Source organism: Uloborus diversus, chromosome 9, assembly GCF_026930045.1.
Source record: "Uloborus diversus isolate 005 chromosome 9, Udiv.v.3.1, whole genome shotgun sequence".
Lineage (NCBI taxonomy): Eukaryota > Metazoa > Arthropoda > Arachnida > Araneae > Uloboridae > Uloborus > Uloborus diversus.
In genome coordinates, this window is record NC_072739.1 from 107923415 (window position 1) to 107939000 (window position 15586).

Below are 15586 nucleotides of genomic sequence, written 5' to 3' on the forward strand. Positions count from 1 at the left end.
TATTTCTGAAAACACATCAATTAAAAACTTAGGTCATTATAATAAACGTATTTTAACATAGAATAATTATTAGAAAAAAAATACAATACAGAAAAAAAAAACACTTTTTCGAGAAATGAAGACGCATTGACTGAAAACAAAGGATGTAACCATTCAGAGAAAAACATATAAAAAAGAAAATTGTTACTCATTATTTATTTTTTAATGATTTCTACAAGCCACTGTAAAATACAATTATGTTTGAATATTTTTTCCCCCAGAAAATGACGTACGTAATTATAGCTCTTGTTGTTTTTCAAAGCACTTGGATAAAGATGCATAAGAAAAAACTAGCAGCCGAATAAAAGTAACTGAAATCTTATAAAATTCCTTCCAAAGTTTTTCGTTGCTTAATTATGGGGAGAAATAATAGAAAAAGATAAATATGAGATTCACACACACAAATATACGTTTAGTTATAAAAGAATAAATGCTTTCTTATTGAAAAAAATCGTTACGTTGCTTTTTTGAACAGTAGTCATTACTTTCTTTGGAGCAGATATTTATTATTATTATTATTTTAAAAGTTCATTCAAACCATTAAAATTAAAAACTTTTGTAGATAAGATTTTTTGCGGACGTATTACGGACCAATTTGGCAGGCTATTTGATCGAATGACAGGATTACATAACAAGCATAAAATGAAATAATGATTTTAAAATTTATTCTACCTTCAAATTCAAGAGAAAAAAAGTTTTTTTGAGCTATCACATTGCTTATTGTTCTCACTTGACTGTTTTGAATTCCTATGATTTTATTTATTTCCGCCTCTTTCTGCAGCACCACCGTCGGCCGGTCGCCTTACGATGCTGCTCCTCTAGCGAAAACAGTCTCCACGTTGCGTCCATATTCTACACACACACACACACACACACAAACACACACACACACAAACACACACACACACACACACACACACAAACACACACACACACACAAACACACACACACACACACACAAACATACACACACATACCCACACACTCATGCCTGCCCACAGACACAAACACGCATGGATGTGATAACCGGCTGTCGGGGTATTGCATGTAGACTCACCTTGTTTGTTTAAAAAATATTAACGGAAGTGAAAGTGGGAAGTAAGATGTTGGGCTGTAAATTTTTTTTTTTTCAGGGATAATTTATTTTTCTCTTTTAAGTTGTGTTGTAACTTTATTTTTAAAAGAAAACTGTAATATAACTGATAAATTATGTTTGTTGCATTTCAGAACAATCATTTTAAAAAAATCATTTATGCGTAGAATATACGTAGCACAATGGGCAGTGGTGTCCACCTTGGGTGGGTTATGGCGCAGACTGCAAAATTGAAACTTTTAGGATAGGGTTATTTTTCTTTTTTTGGGGGGGGGGGGAGAGGTCTTCGTTTTATTTTGGGGGTGGGGGTTGTTGCATCCTTGTTTTTCAAATAGCAGTCATGGCAATGGCCGACATTAAAGCCCTGACGCGTAGAATAAGTAACAAACCGTCCGCTATGTTGGAGCTAAACAATGCTTGGTCAAGCTGTGTCTACTATGGTGAAGTAGCGTGCTTTGCTTCTTGATGGTCTCAAGAAGCACTTCATGTCAATCCACAATCAAGAAGCTAAACACGTTACTTCATTATATAGCAAACATAGAAATAAAGCAGCATTTAGCCCAAGATGGCGAACACGTAGTTATACTTAGTTATACTTAAGCTACGATCTAGTGCTTTAGTCGTCATAAGCTATGCTTTTACTGAATAATATAAGCTTAAAATGTTGAAGTTGGTAATGTTTAATTGATAAATTTAACTAATTAACTGAATTGTAATTCGATTCGTTGTTTCAGCCTAGCTTCAACATTATTCGTTCATATCCTCATATGTACAGTAAAACCCCTCCAACAGACACCCCTCAAAGGCAGGCAATTTTTAATTCCCTAGTTCCAATGCAAATAACATTATTAGACCCCTGTCCTGCGGACACCTCTCTATTGCGGACGAAAAAAATTGTTCCGTTAGTGTCCGCATTAGAGGGATTTTACTGTATCTGTAAGCATACATATATCTATAATCTGCCTCGCATATCTGTAAGAAGAGTAAGAAAAACTCAATAAAAATAGAGTATATGTTTCTGAGAATAAATTGGTATTCTCATTCGAGTTTTCAGTTTTCATACGGTCAGCAATTGAGAAAATGCGTAAAATTTAAAAACATTTCTGAAAACCATCACAAAAGTTTAAAATCCAGGATATTACGCTTTAGAAAAAATATGGGAAATGTTTTACCAAGGGTGCCCATATAGGTGGGCAAGGGGGGCTTAAGCCCCCCCCCCCCTTAGAAATTAAAACTTTCTTGCTTTTAGTTTTTTTTTTTGCAAAACTGTAAAAAAACATTCCTTCTCCAGCCATTAATGAATAATTTATTGAAAATGTCAAACTTGGTAATAACTCTAATCTGTACTGAAATCGGTTTCTATGGGGAAAATGACCTGCTAAACCATGGAGAAAATATCGGAGCCCCGCCTTAAAGTTTTGCATATGGGCGCCCATGTGTATTACTGATTACAAAACCCGTTGGAGTAGCCCGAATGCACTGTTGCAGCACTTCTGTGAGCTTAAGGAATGCACTCAAAACCTTTAACTTACAAAAAGTGCACAATATTTTTCTCCAAAGAAGAAAGCAATGAAAAACCTACAATTATTTATATATTCTTCACGACTCTAAAAGAAGCGACAGAAACTTGGATGAAACACAGAATAACTCGCAGTGCAGTAAATTAAGCTGCTCAAGTTTTTGAATGTCTCTTTAAAGTGAGAGGTAAAATTAACGAATTTATCCAAAAACTTTTCCTGAGACTGCGACTTGGTGAAACCAAGTAGCACACATCCCTTGCTGAAAGGAATGATATGCACTGGCACAAAGACAAACGTTTATGAAGCCTCACGAAAATTCTGGATGCAAGTTAAATTGGATACAACAAAACATATATCCATAAGACATCTTTTTTGCCCGAAATATTACAGTTCTTGAGCAAAAACCAAGTATAGGAAAACAAAAATCTACTTCAGAAGGTGATGAAGTTAACGGTTAATTGTCCCCAGTTATTTAATCTCAGTAAAACCAACTGCACTGGAGCAACTGCACGTGTTTTCATCAAGAGCATTTTTTTTTTTTTTGAGAAAAAATCCTTTCTCATTTCATACGAGAAATGCTTTATTATGACGTGCTGGACATTTTTAGGGCACACTTATGCGTACAAAACGATAATTCCTAACTGGGATCTGACTTTGTAGTGCTTTGCAACTGATGTACGGAATTCGGAAAAACTAGTAATTCGAGTAACAAAAAAATTTCTTCCTAAAACGCAAACATTTTTCTATTTGATATTAAAACTTAAGTTTTAGAAAAATAAAGTCGATCCCTGGATCCCGTAGGATTGACTTCTTACAATCCCGAAATCCCGAGGGACTAAATTTGGTGCGGGATTTGAAACTCTACTACTATTATTCAGTAAAAGCATTACTTCTGTCTACCATTTCCGCGACTGACATTTTTTTTTTCAAACTTCTATATTCATAGTTTTACGGTCACCATCTTTTCTTCTCAAAAACAAAAAAACAAAAAAAAAACATAAAAAGTCACTGATTTTTCTTTTAATGAACTATGTTTCAAAAGAAAGTGAAGTGACAACCAATGTTAAATCTGAACGTAAAATGAAAGCAGAAGGGCTTCGATATTACGTTAAATCATTTTTCTACAAATTAACAGCGTATCGTGTGTGGCAATCAGTAGCGATATGACACAGCAGAAAGTGAACATATCTTAATGTATACATTTCATTCTCGCAATATTCTGCTTTGATTTCACACATAGTTTTCCCTTCATATGTCAACATTCAAATCTGATTAGATAAAATTGGCTTCTTAAGTCATTAAAAACACAACACGGGATGGTAAGAGAAACATTTTGCTACTCACGCTCTGCTGAGATTTAACACTACTTATTTGCAAATCTTCTTCGAATCTAGTTTTTTTTAAAATATTAGTTACATAAATATACTTCAGTTTCCTATCAAAAGTAAAATCAGCATTGTAGTGGAAAGATTAACACAATGGTAATTATGCTTATTTTCTTATTAATCAATTTATTTATTTTCGCTTTAGTTATTTAAATAAATTAAACATTTGTGAGAAAATTTGTATCAGCATTATGTCAAATTTTGTGGAATACCATGAAAATAATAAATTAATCTTACCATAAAATTAATCTTAAAAACTTCGTGTTAAGGTTAATTCTAAAGGAAGCAGCCAATAAAATTTAAATTAAAAATTTAGAAAAGAATAAATGTAGGTATAGTAAAAGCTATTCGTGTAAAAAGATATTCGCAATGTGTGTAAAATTTTCTCATGACGTACATGTACCCGGCCTTTCTCCTCAATGTAGCGCCTTATTCACGATTAACATTTATTATAAGAAATATAATTTAAGATTTATTGCGGAATTATTTTAGAATTAAAGTATTTATATATTTTTAAAATGTCTGAAATTAGTTAGATGTATCACCCACTAGATGGGCGTCCCCCGGGGAGGATCTTCCCTTCTCAAAACAGATTTTTACACTTTGCAAAAAAGCTTTTTTTCTCTCAAGTTACAGATTTCAAAAATTGAAAGTCTACGATTTGATCAACATCTATTTGTTAAACATTAAAGGGGAGCATATTAATCCTTTTAAATTTAAAAAAAAATGGGATTTTAAAGTAATCTCACTTTTAAAATCGTCACAACTGGAAAATTTGATTTTCAAATTGAACTTTTATCTCTGTATGAATCTTAGTTTTACACAAAATACAAAGCGAAAATTTCATAGAAATGAATTAATATTTCACTCTCTGTTTAGAGGCTCTTCCCCCTTCTCATGAATGGGGGGAAATTAAAAAAATAAAATCAAAAAATAAATAAATAAGCCGGAGTCGGACGTTACAAAATCCAAGAGTCAGAGTCGGCCATTTTTCTTCCGACTCCGCAACCTGATTTTCGTGAGCCGTAAGTTTCGTGAAAATGAAGATATTGTAGATTTTGTGAGCTGAAAATTTTACGAATTTTATATGAAGAAAAAACAAAAGTTGTTAAAAATATTTCTCGAGCCTGAAATTTTCGCTCTTACGACGTGCCCGAGAAAATCTCGAAAATTAAAGCCTCGTAAAAATAAATACCTTTACAGTACTCAAATAAATTTTTTAATATTTTAAATAATTTTATTATTTAGGAGAAAAATTGTCATATTGCTTGTGGGAAAAAAATCTGCACAAAACTATTTGAAAAATAAAAGCATGCAGAGTTGATATTTTTCGCTGGAATTCTAAATTTATGAAACTGTAGCAAAACTCACCAGAACTGAAATTAAGGTTGAGCAAATTTTTTTGACGTAGTAATGAGTACTATTAATATTGGTTAAATTCTAAAAATATAGTAAAAATATTATCGAATGCCTCCAGAACAGTTGCAATTAGACTGTGAAATGATAGTTGATGGTATGAAAATGTCAACTTGAAATAGTTGCATAAAATATTTTGTTTGGTCTATGCTTAGAAAAATGTTTTCAATTCATCTGTATGTATGTATATTAAGTATATTGACTAAAACTTCAACTTATGCACTTTTTATGAAGATATTTTGATTTTTTATGTTTGTTAGTTTTAAAATAAAGCATGTATTATGACTTTCATACCTTCAATGCGTGAAATAGTTTTTCGTTCTTTTTATAGTTATGACAAACTTAAATTGGCAGCGTGGTAAATACAGTGACTAGGATCTGCGTAGCCTTTACAATGCTGCTAAGCAAGGGCGGGATACAAGAGGGGGGTCATAACTCCGTCCCCCCTCCCTCAAAACCATGTACAATTCATCCGTTCACATCGTGTTCAAACACTTCTTTACTAGTAATAAAGCTCAAAGTCTCTCTGTCTTGAGGATGTCTGGATCTCTGTGACGCGCATAGCGCCTAGACCGTTCGACCGATTTTCATGAAATTGAGGTTTTCATGAACATGAGGGGGTGGCTTTTTGGGGGAAATAACGCAGGTTCAACTTGCGCGAAAACGGATAAAATCCATACTTTGCGACCCCTTATCTGAAGAAAGCAACAACCCCCAACCAAAATAACTATGAAGTCATCATCACTAGATACAGTACAACCAATAAATATAAATATAACCGTGAGGTGGTGTTTCTGTAAAGAGCTAAAGCGCACTGAAATGTGACTTTTAGAATTTTTCTAAAAAAGCGCTGCAAAACGTCAAACTTTGGGATTTTTTAACGAGCGAAAAAAATTTTTTGGAAGGCTAAAAATTTCAGAATTTTCACTTTTTATGACCTATTTTGACATATAAAAAAATTAGAAAAATCAAAAATGGTCACAACCACATCTTGTCTGAACTTCAAAATAATGGCTCTTAAAGCTTTTGTATATATATATTTTTTTATTTTTATTTTTCCAGCGTCAATGATCTAACTACTTTCAAGACTTACAGGATTTTTCTTGCTGACGTTTCGTCTGACTGTCGTTAGAACATGGATGAATTTAAAGAAGTGTCTATGTAAAATTTGTTCTGATTTGAATTCTCACTGGATAAGACGCCAATCTATGAGCATTAAGATCAAGAACAATACACAATGTTGTATTTAGGCTTATCCCATAAAAATGTCAGTGGGGAACATCCAAGATGGACCACGGTCTAAAAGTTTGGAAAAAGGTTCCGTTTATTATGTTTTGTTAAAAACATGATTTTATTTAGGAAACAGAAAGCTATAAAAATTTTGCAAATGTTCCTTTACTGTGGAAGCCTGGACCCGACTCTGGAAAGCTTCTCAAGAAGTTCAAGAAAATTATTGAAGAAAAATATGATCTTCAAATTGGTAAGCTAAGCTGCTAATCATGAAGTATAAAATAGTTTTAAGTTTAAATAGGAAATTCTTACTGTTATAATCTATACATTAATTGTTAATATTATATGTTTTTTTTTTTAACTAGCTGCGTCGCCCGGCTTTGCATGGTCTACCTCGAAACTAAAAGTACGCGTGTTCAACAATTTGGCTTAATTGATAGAAAAGAAAAAACAAAACAAAAATACTGTAAAATTTCCCTTCAAAATAACGAATCTTAAAAAACGTTAACGGCAACTCCAAACGTATTTGTTCACAGTCATGAAAAAACGGCAACAGATTTTTTTTCTTAATAATTTTATTCACCATATTGTTTACCGTATTTTAATTTTATATTAGGAATTCAAAAACCTAAATTTCAAATCTATTAGTTTTAAATACTATTCCTAACTTATATATGTTAAAAGGTTAACTTAAATTTAAAGCAAAACGCTGAAACACGAGGTAGTGAAGGAATATAAGGTGCAATCTTCTTTACTAATAATAAAGCTGAAAGTCTCTCGGTCTGGAGGATGTCTGGATGTCTGGATCTCTGTGACGCGCATAGCGCCTAGACCTTTCAGCCAATTTTCATGACATTTGGCACAGAGTTAGTGTGTAGTATGGGGGTGTGCACCTCGAAGCGATTTTCCAAAAATTCGATTTTGTCCTTTTTCTATTCCAACTTAAAGAACATTTTCCCGAGCAAAATTATCAAAAGATGGACGAGTAAATTACCAAGTTATCATAACGTGGAACCGCAACATGCACAAGTCAATTGGCGAGAAATTCACCATACATCTTTTGTAAATATACAGACGAAATAAAAGACCTTTTAATTTTCTACTACGAGCAAAGCCGTGCGGGTACTACTAGTATAAAAATAAATTAACTATACCTCAGTGCAACGAGGGTAAAATAGAAGAATGGCTTTATAATAGCTTCTTCTGTATTTTTGTCCTTGTAGTATCGTAAAATTTGGTGCGTGCTACGTACGAGTACGAAATAGACCATCTACACCAGTTAGCAGTGAATTTACAAATTATATAGTTATTAGTGTTCCAAATACAATTACATAATATTTATATATTTAAAAAAAAAATGTTAGAGAAAATGGGAAATTGTGTGTGCGGCTGCCCCACGTCGAGGAGACCCCATTGCATCTACAGTCATGAAACTTGGTGCAAAGTTACTTCGGGACGCAGGAGCTTGCACCTCGAAGCGTTTTTTTTTTTTTTTTAATATGAATTAGTTTTTGTGTAATAACTTTTTAAACAAGAATTTCACATAAATTGTTTTTTGAGGGGATGAAATATTTCCCACAACATTGAATATTTTATGTCATTCAAAAAAAAAATTTTTTTCTTCACAAAATGAAGGTTTTTTTTTTCTTTTTTTTTTTTTCAGTTTTGTCCCTCTTTTTCTTGTGGCTTATAATTTCTCCTTCTTTTTCTGCTTAAAGCGGAAGTGAATCCATCTTTGAATTATTCTTTGAAACTTTACGATTCAAACCCGTACGATATGAATTAGGAGTGCTTGGCTTTTAGATATTTTTTTTTAGTTAATTTATATATTATGTTGGCCATTTTCAGCTCGATTTTGTTCAACGTTGCAGAGTAGAAGATATTCTAGAGAAATAAATTACTCTTTGTTCATTAAATCTAACCTATATTAATTTAAAAAAAAATCTATCAGTAAAACTTTGTTAAAAAATCGTTTATTGAAATGCGTTTAAAATATCACATTTCATTTAAAGAATGAAATGCTTGTATTAGGTTGATATTTAAAGCATTTAAATACACTGAAGTTGCTATAACGAGGGTCATATGCCATTTTTGAACATTAACAGCTTTAACAGGAAATATCCAACGTTGTTTAGCACAAATAAACAGATTTCAGAATACACGTGTTTCGGGGTTTCAAGGAACCCCTTTTTCAATTCAAAGGTGTGAGCTTCTAGATGTAAAGACACCCAGTAAAAGCAATGAAAATGGACAGCAGACAGTTTAAATATCAAAATAAGCAATAACAAAAGCAAAACAAGACAAAACGGAACTCAAAGTCAAGATTTATTGCATGATTACCTCCCAGAGAAATATGCAATTATTATATGCAGATGTATTGCATTATCATGCAGAATGCATTAATATGCAAATTTATTACATTATCATGCAATAAATCTTGACTTTGAGTTCCGTTTTGTCTTGTTTTGCTTTTGTTATTGCTTATTTTGATATTTAAACTGTCTGCTGTCCATTTTCATTGCTTTTACTGGGTGTCTTTACATTTAGAAGCTCTAACCTTTGAATTGAAAAAGGGGTTCCTTGAAACCTCGAAACACGTGTATTCTGAAATCTGTTTATTTGTGCTAAACAACGTTGGATATTTCCTGTTATTCCTCGGCACAAAGGTATTTATTTATTGCTTAATTAACAGCTTTCTCACGAAACGTCCTTTTTAATGAATGGTGGAGTTGATTTATATTGTATATCATTATTATTATTATTAATACTAGAAAATCGCCGTCAAGGTATGACGGGTTAACGTGGCTTCTACATTTGAACGAAGCAATTGCCTGTTTGATGGTTGAAATTTTAACCCTAACTCAAGTGGATTCACCCTAAATTCTAGTAGATAGCGTTAATTGTTGACCACTTTTTCGTTTTTTCATTCTCCTAAAATGAGTCTTACCAGTAATAGAGTTAAGTTACCGGATCCAGTTCAGGTTTGTCAAAATAAAGCATTTCCCTTCATATCAAACATTACCAAAAAATAATATCAAACTATCATGCTATGGCACGATTTGTATTGTTGATGACGTCAGAGCGCTAATCGATCAGTGAATTTGCTATTGTATGTATGATGATAGTTATTGTTTTTGTTGTTGTTCTTAGTATTATTCTTCTTCTTATTATTATTATTATTATTTTGTATTACCGAATATTTACTATGATGCTTCGTAATTTTATATCCAGTGACAAAATTTGTTAGAAAAGAAATTTACAGAAATGTTTATATGCGAGATATAATGTATGTAAAAATGCTCTATACGTTTATATCTTTTAATAGATGATTACTGGGCCTTGCACAAGTGGTCAACTGATAATATTGCAGAGTTTTGGGATGAAATGTGGAAATTTTCTGGGGTGGTCCATTCGATGCCATATGAAAAGGTAAATTGTTTTTGATAAATGTGCTCATGCCGACGAGTAAAATGGATTTTACTGTAGCGTTGACCGGGGCACATTTACGAGGATATTTTTCAATGAATTTTCCAATTTTTATGTTTGAACCTAGGAAATTTAAGGCATTGTGGTTTTATGAAGCAGTTAATGAAGTCAAAATCTGTATATTCAGTTGTTGCTCAGCTTGTGTTTTTAACCGTAAAAAAAAAGTTTTTTGAGTCCAAGTCGGTTGCGTAAACGTGCCCAGAAAACGCGGCAAGTTTACGCATCGAGTGGTGCACGTTCATGCATATTAAAAATGATACCAAATACTAACTACCAAACGGCACGACCTTGAGGGTCACAGATTTGGGCAAAATTCTAGATATAGGTCAATTCCAACTAGATATGAGCCGAGGTATAGCGGTTTGACTGCATAGGCCCTAGTTCGGCTGCAACGGGGGTCCAAAGTTGATAATTTGGACAAAGAAATGCAATGGAGTTTCCCTTAAAATTACAATTTTAATCGCTTTTTCTGCTATTGTACTGCAGAATGAACTTTTTGCATGCTTATCTTTGAATTTAATTACGTCAAATACGAAGTTTTAAAAAGCGGTTCTCAAATTCAAATTGGCTACTACTTTCAATTTCAATAACTTGAGTGCCGAAATAACATAGTAACAGGATATTTATCGTACAAATGAAACTATTTACTTTCGTAGTATAATAATCGTTTGCTGGCAACAAGTATTTATCGTTTGCTAATAAAAACAATCCCTTTAACTGGATATTTATTATCTTTTATCAAAGATATCCCACATTGACAAGCAAAAAATAGGAGAAGAGAAAAAACTCTGATTTATTGCACATGGCACACAAAAGAACAAAAATACGAGATCGTTTCGACTTTTCAAATAACTTGGATAATGCCCATAAATAAATACGTTTTCTCTCTTATACTCAATTTACTAACAAAAGATGAAAACGTGTTGGGAGATCGAATATAGTGTCGAATTCTGAAATTCCAATGGAAACGCCATTGCATTTCTGGGGCCAAACTAGCAACTTTGAACCCTCATTGCACAGAAACTAGGGCCTATGCAGTCAAACTGCTTTACTTGCGCTCATATCTAGTGGGAATGGACCTTTAGCTAGAATTTTGTCCAAATCCGTGACCCTCAAGGTCGTGCCGTTTATTCGTAAGTGAAATAGATATTTAACCAAATTTAAATATTTTATTTATCTTAAAACATTTAAAAATAAAAAAATCACAAATATTTAATTAAAGATCATTTTATAGGCTAAACTAAAATCATAGGACTTATTTCTAATTAAAAACAGGAGCTATTTAGTCATCTTCTTCATCACTGATAGATTTTATTAACAAAAATAAATTATTTTTTTCGCATACTTGTCATGGGACTGCGTTTTGACATCTAAGACGTTGAACCCTGTTTTCGATTGGTTGTGTACTTTCAAACAATAGATGCAAGCACAATTCTCTACTTTGTAAACAGAATCGATCATTAATTTCCTTTTTACAAAGTTTACCGATTTTTCACTGCCGCAGGTTTAAGGCTCATGCTTTTTCTTTGATATCTTCTATGTCTGCTTTAAAAGAAACTTGTAAATTTTAAAGTAATTTCTCATTTTTGTGTTGTTCTGCCCATTTTGTTTCATTTCTTTGTAGCTTCTAACTGCTCTTGTCTGAGGGCTTCTTTAATCGGAGTATCAGTTAGGATTGTGAGTATCCTCTTTTTTTTCCATTCCTGGATCCTAAGCTTTGGTCCTACTTTTTCAAATGGTCTCAGTTGGGGTAGTCCATATGTGATGATGTGAAGGTTTACTGGGAAATATATTTAGATTATTGATACGCCTTTTCATTATTTTGATATCTAACGTGGTTCTGTTTGAACGTAATGACTTACCATCTTTAAAATGAAGAAAATGTATCAGAGGCTGAATAGTGTATAAAGTTAAAGCTGAACAAGCATCAAGACATCACTCTATGATTGTAAGCTATAAGATACGAATCTTTTACTTTATTTAAAATGAATGGTTATTTTTAAAATTAAATAACCTGAAAATACGAAAGGTTTGAAACAGTACAGAGCGAAAAAAGCGTCCGAGGCCCGTTTAGAAGTAAGACAGAGTAGTAAGACACAGTAAGAACATACGTAAATGTGCCCCGATGGAAATGCGTAAACGTGCACCGTCGGCAAGTTAGGATTTATTTTTACCGTGCAAAAACATTTAATAACTTTTCTGTCCATACAAATACAACTCTCAAAAAAGGGTAAAATTCTGCTATTTTTTATGTGTTCATTTGTTTTTAGCAAAGTAATTTTCATTCACAATAAGCTTCAAAACGTTCAACACAAAATTTACTCGGCTTGGTAGAAAACAGATTTTTCTATCCGCATGCTAAACCGAAACTCGACTAATGCTCAAAAACTTGTGAAAATATTTGCAAGGGAGCAGCATCAAAATCTGCTATGACTGTTGGCTCTCCAGTTATAACTCGTTTTTGAAAAGGGGCTCTGCGTAAATGTACCCAATGCGTAAATGTGCCCCGGCCTACCCTACATTTAATTGCTTATTTAATTTAAAAACATTTTATGGTATTTTCATGATGACAAAATTTAAAAAAAAAAGTCTTTTGTTCGCAAATGTTTTTGTCCGTTGTGTGCGCCAATTAATAATACAAAAAATAAAAGGAAGCGAAAGGTGCTGAATAAAAAACTATTTTAAACAAATGACCAATAGAAAGAAGCAAGAAGTTCCGTCCAGAACTAAACGAGCCTACTTTCCCGAATAAAAGCTTCAACTTTCTTTCAAGCATCGGATGAAAATTTTCTTAATTAGCTAACACGACAAATTGTGGCAAACGTACCTTTTTAACATTTGAAACTGATTTCTAAAAACAAAATCTGCCTCTCTCATCTGATAAAATAGCTACGTATTAAAAAAATAAATAAACAAATAAAGTAGTAGTAGCACATTTTATACCATACAGCTAACATATATTTTTAATAAAAAAATATTTAATCGTTTTCAAAGAAAAGGAAGTAAAGATAAAAAGCACTTCAAAATAAATACCTTTTATCAAAATAATAATCTTGATCTTTACTAATAATAAAGCTAAAAGTCAGTCTGTCCAGAGGATGTCTGGATGTGTCTGGATGTCTGGATCTCTGTGACGCGCATAGCGCCTAGACCATTCAGCCGATTTTAATAAAATTTGGCACAAAGTTAGTTTTTAGCATGGGGGTGTGCACCTCGAAGCAATTTTTTGAAAATTCGATTTTGTTCTTTTTCTATTCCAATTTTAAGCCCATTTTTCACAGAAATTTAATAAAATGGGAAAGAATTTGTTCTGAAAATTATCTTTCTTTATCTTTTTTTTCTTTACTTCTTTTATCTTTCTTCTTTTCTTTTCTTTTTAAATAACAATAATATGCCCTACATAAACACACACATGCATACACAGACTCACACACTCTTCTAAGCAAATGCACAAAAACACACGCCAACACAAACACGCACATTTACACATACACATACCCCTACATACACACGCACATGCAAGTACTCACAGACACCTCCGACCAGGAGAAGAGACATACCGCTGGAGGTTTTTTGCGTACTGGATGCTGTTTTTAGGACCGTGAAAAAACGAGAGGGTCGGGAAAAATGTTGTTGATGCAAGGGGACAGAAATTATTTGCAAAAACTGGAAACCCAAGGAGTAGGGGAAAACCATAATTTGCATCCGAAATGTCGAAATTCAAATTATTATCGTTTCATTAGTTTTACTTTGATTTAAGAGCTTATCGTTAAACAAACCATTTTTATTTTAAACTTTATTCTATTTTATATTTAATTATAATTTACCGAACTTTTTTTCCCTTTGCATTATTATAATGTGCTCAATCTATCGTTTCATTAGGTTATTGATTTGAATGTACCAATGCAAGAACGACCACAGTGGTTTATTGGAGCAAAACTAAATTATGCAGAAAACGTGCTGAAGTACAGAGACGAAAACATTGCAATCATATCTGCAGGTAATCAGTGCTTTATTGTACATTACTTTTCCGCACCTCACCCGACTTCTTAGCTTAAAGCCTTAGGCTGTACCAATAGGGGAACGGGGAGGGAGGAGAGCATAGAGCGGCACCCAAACAGCAAGGGTTCAGAGGCCGACCAGGGGTGTTCCGAACTTAAATTTTTAAGAGGAGGGAAATTTTAAACTTACCGAATAAAGCTCCAAATTTTGTCATATGGTTAAATGATAATTTTTCCGAATAGAACTTCAAATGTTGCCGAATCGTCGTACAAAATTTGCTGAACAAGGAAATTTTTGGGAGGTCACAGTGACCTTCCGTGTTCTCCCATCGGGGCTCCCCTGAGGTCGACTTTTGTATAATGACGTGGTGCGTCGCCTTGGGCTACTTTGAAAAAATCAGAAAAACAGAACAAATCTCGGCACAAAGCATGAATTACAAAACGAATAGCTTCAAGTTTCTCGTGCTAAAACCTTTCTCATACTGTCCAGAAACGTATTGTATGGAATTGGCAAACGTCCAATTAAGACGAGTCTATCTAAATGAGGGGGAAAAGTAAATATTTGATGCGTGTATTCCGCTTATTTGAATGAGACTCTGGTTAATTTAGGGGTTTACATTCATCTGCAAACGCTGACATCCCTAAAAACGAATCGTCCATTTCCGCCTGGAAACCGGATGTTTGAATTTCCATACAATCCGTGATCGGACAGTATTAAGTTACATCTTCAACCCACTCTGCTTAATTCCTTAAATTCTCTTGTATACACTGAAAAACCTTAAAATTATAAAAATAATTTTAAATAAATAAATGAGAGTTTCTTCGATTGAAACTCCTACTGAAAGAAAAAAGAGATAGGCTTTCTTTAATTGTTTGCTTTTTGCATTTCTTTTTTCTTTTTGATTAAAAAAAATAAGAAAAACAATTTTCAATTTATGTTAGTAAAAGAAACCAATATTGTTTAGAATTGGGATTTTGCCAAAGAATCTATCATACATCCCTTTTGTATATTTAACAAATATGCACAGAATTTTCTTTTCTGCTTTTTGTTAATCAAATAATTGTAATATAAAAGTGGAGCAAAATGAAATGGTGAAATATTTAGTCTGATTTTAGGGCCACCTATCTATTAATATTTTAACTACCTAGTAACACATGTGGTCTTTTCTAATCTGGAAAAAGATCAAAGCTTATGATAAAACAAGCAATTTTCAAAATCGATACTCAGGCTAATATTTTGTCATAAGTGAAAAATTATTTTTAACTTCATAAAAGGATAAAGTTATTGTTTTTATTTTGAAAGTGGTAATTGAGACCTGCTAATATTCGTTACAGTATTTATTTAATTGATATTAGGCTTATTCATCTTTTAAGTATTTTGTTCAATTAGTCAAGCGCATAGGGCAAAGTGAAAT

At 32.8% G+C, this 15586-nt stretch overlaps 1 protein-coding gene across 1 annotated transcript in view; it reads left to right on the forward strand.

Moving 5' to 3' along the window:
- The first annotated feature begins 4054 nt into the window (after positions 1-4054).
- Positions 4055-15586, forward strand: part of LOC129230013 (acetoacetyl-CoA synthetase-like) — a 45938-nt gene continuing 34406 nt past the window's right edge. Inside the window, exons 1-4 of the mRNA XM_054864399.1 lie at positions 4055-4134; positions 6814-6934; positions 10010-10113; positions 14053-14170. Of these exons, the coding sequence (XP_054720374.1) occupies positions 4132-4134; positions 6814-6934; positions 10010-10113; positions 14053-14170 (346 nt within the window). The 5' untranslated portion in view covers positions 4055-4131. The remainder of the gene's footprint in view (positions 4135-6813; positions 6935-10009; positions 10114-14052; positions 14171-15586) is intronic.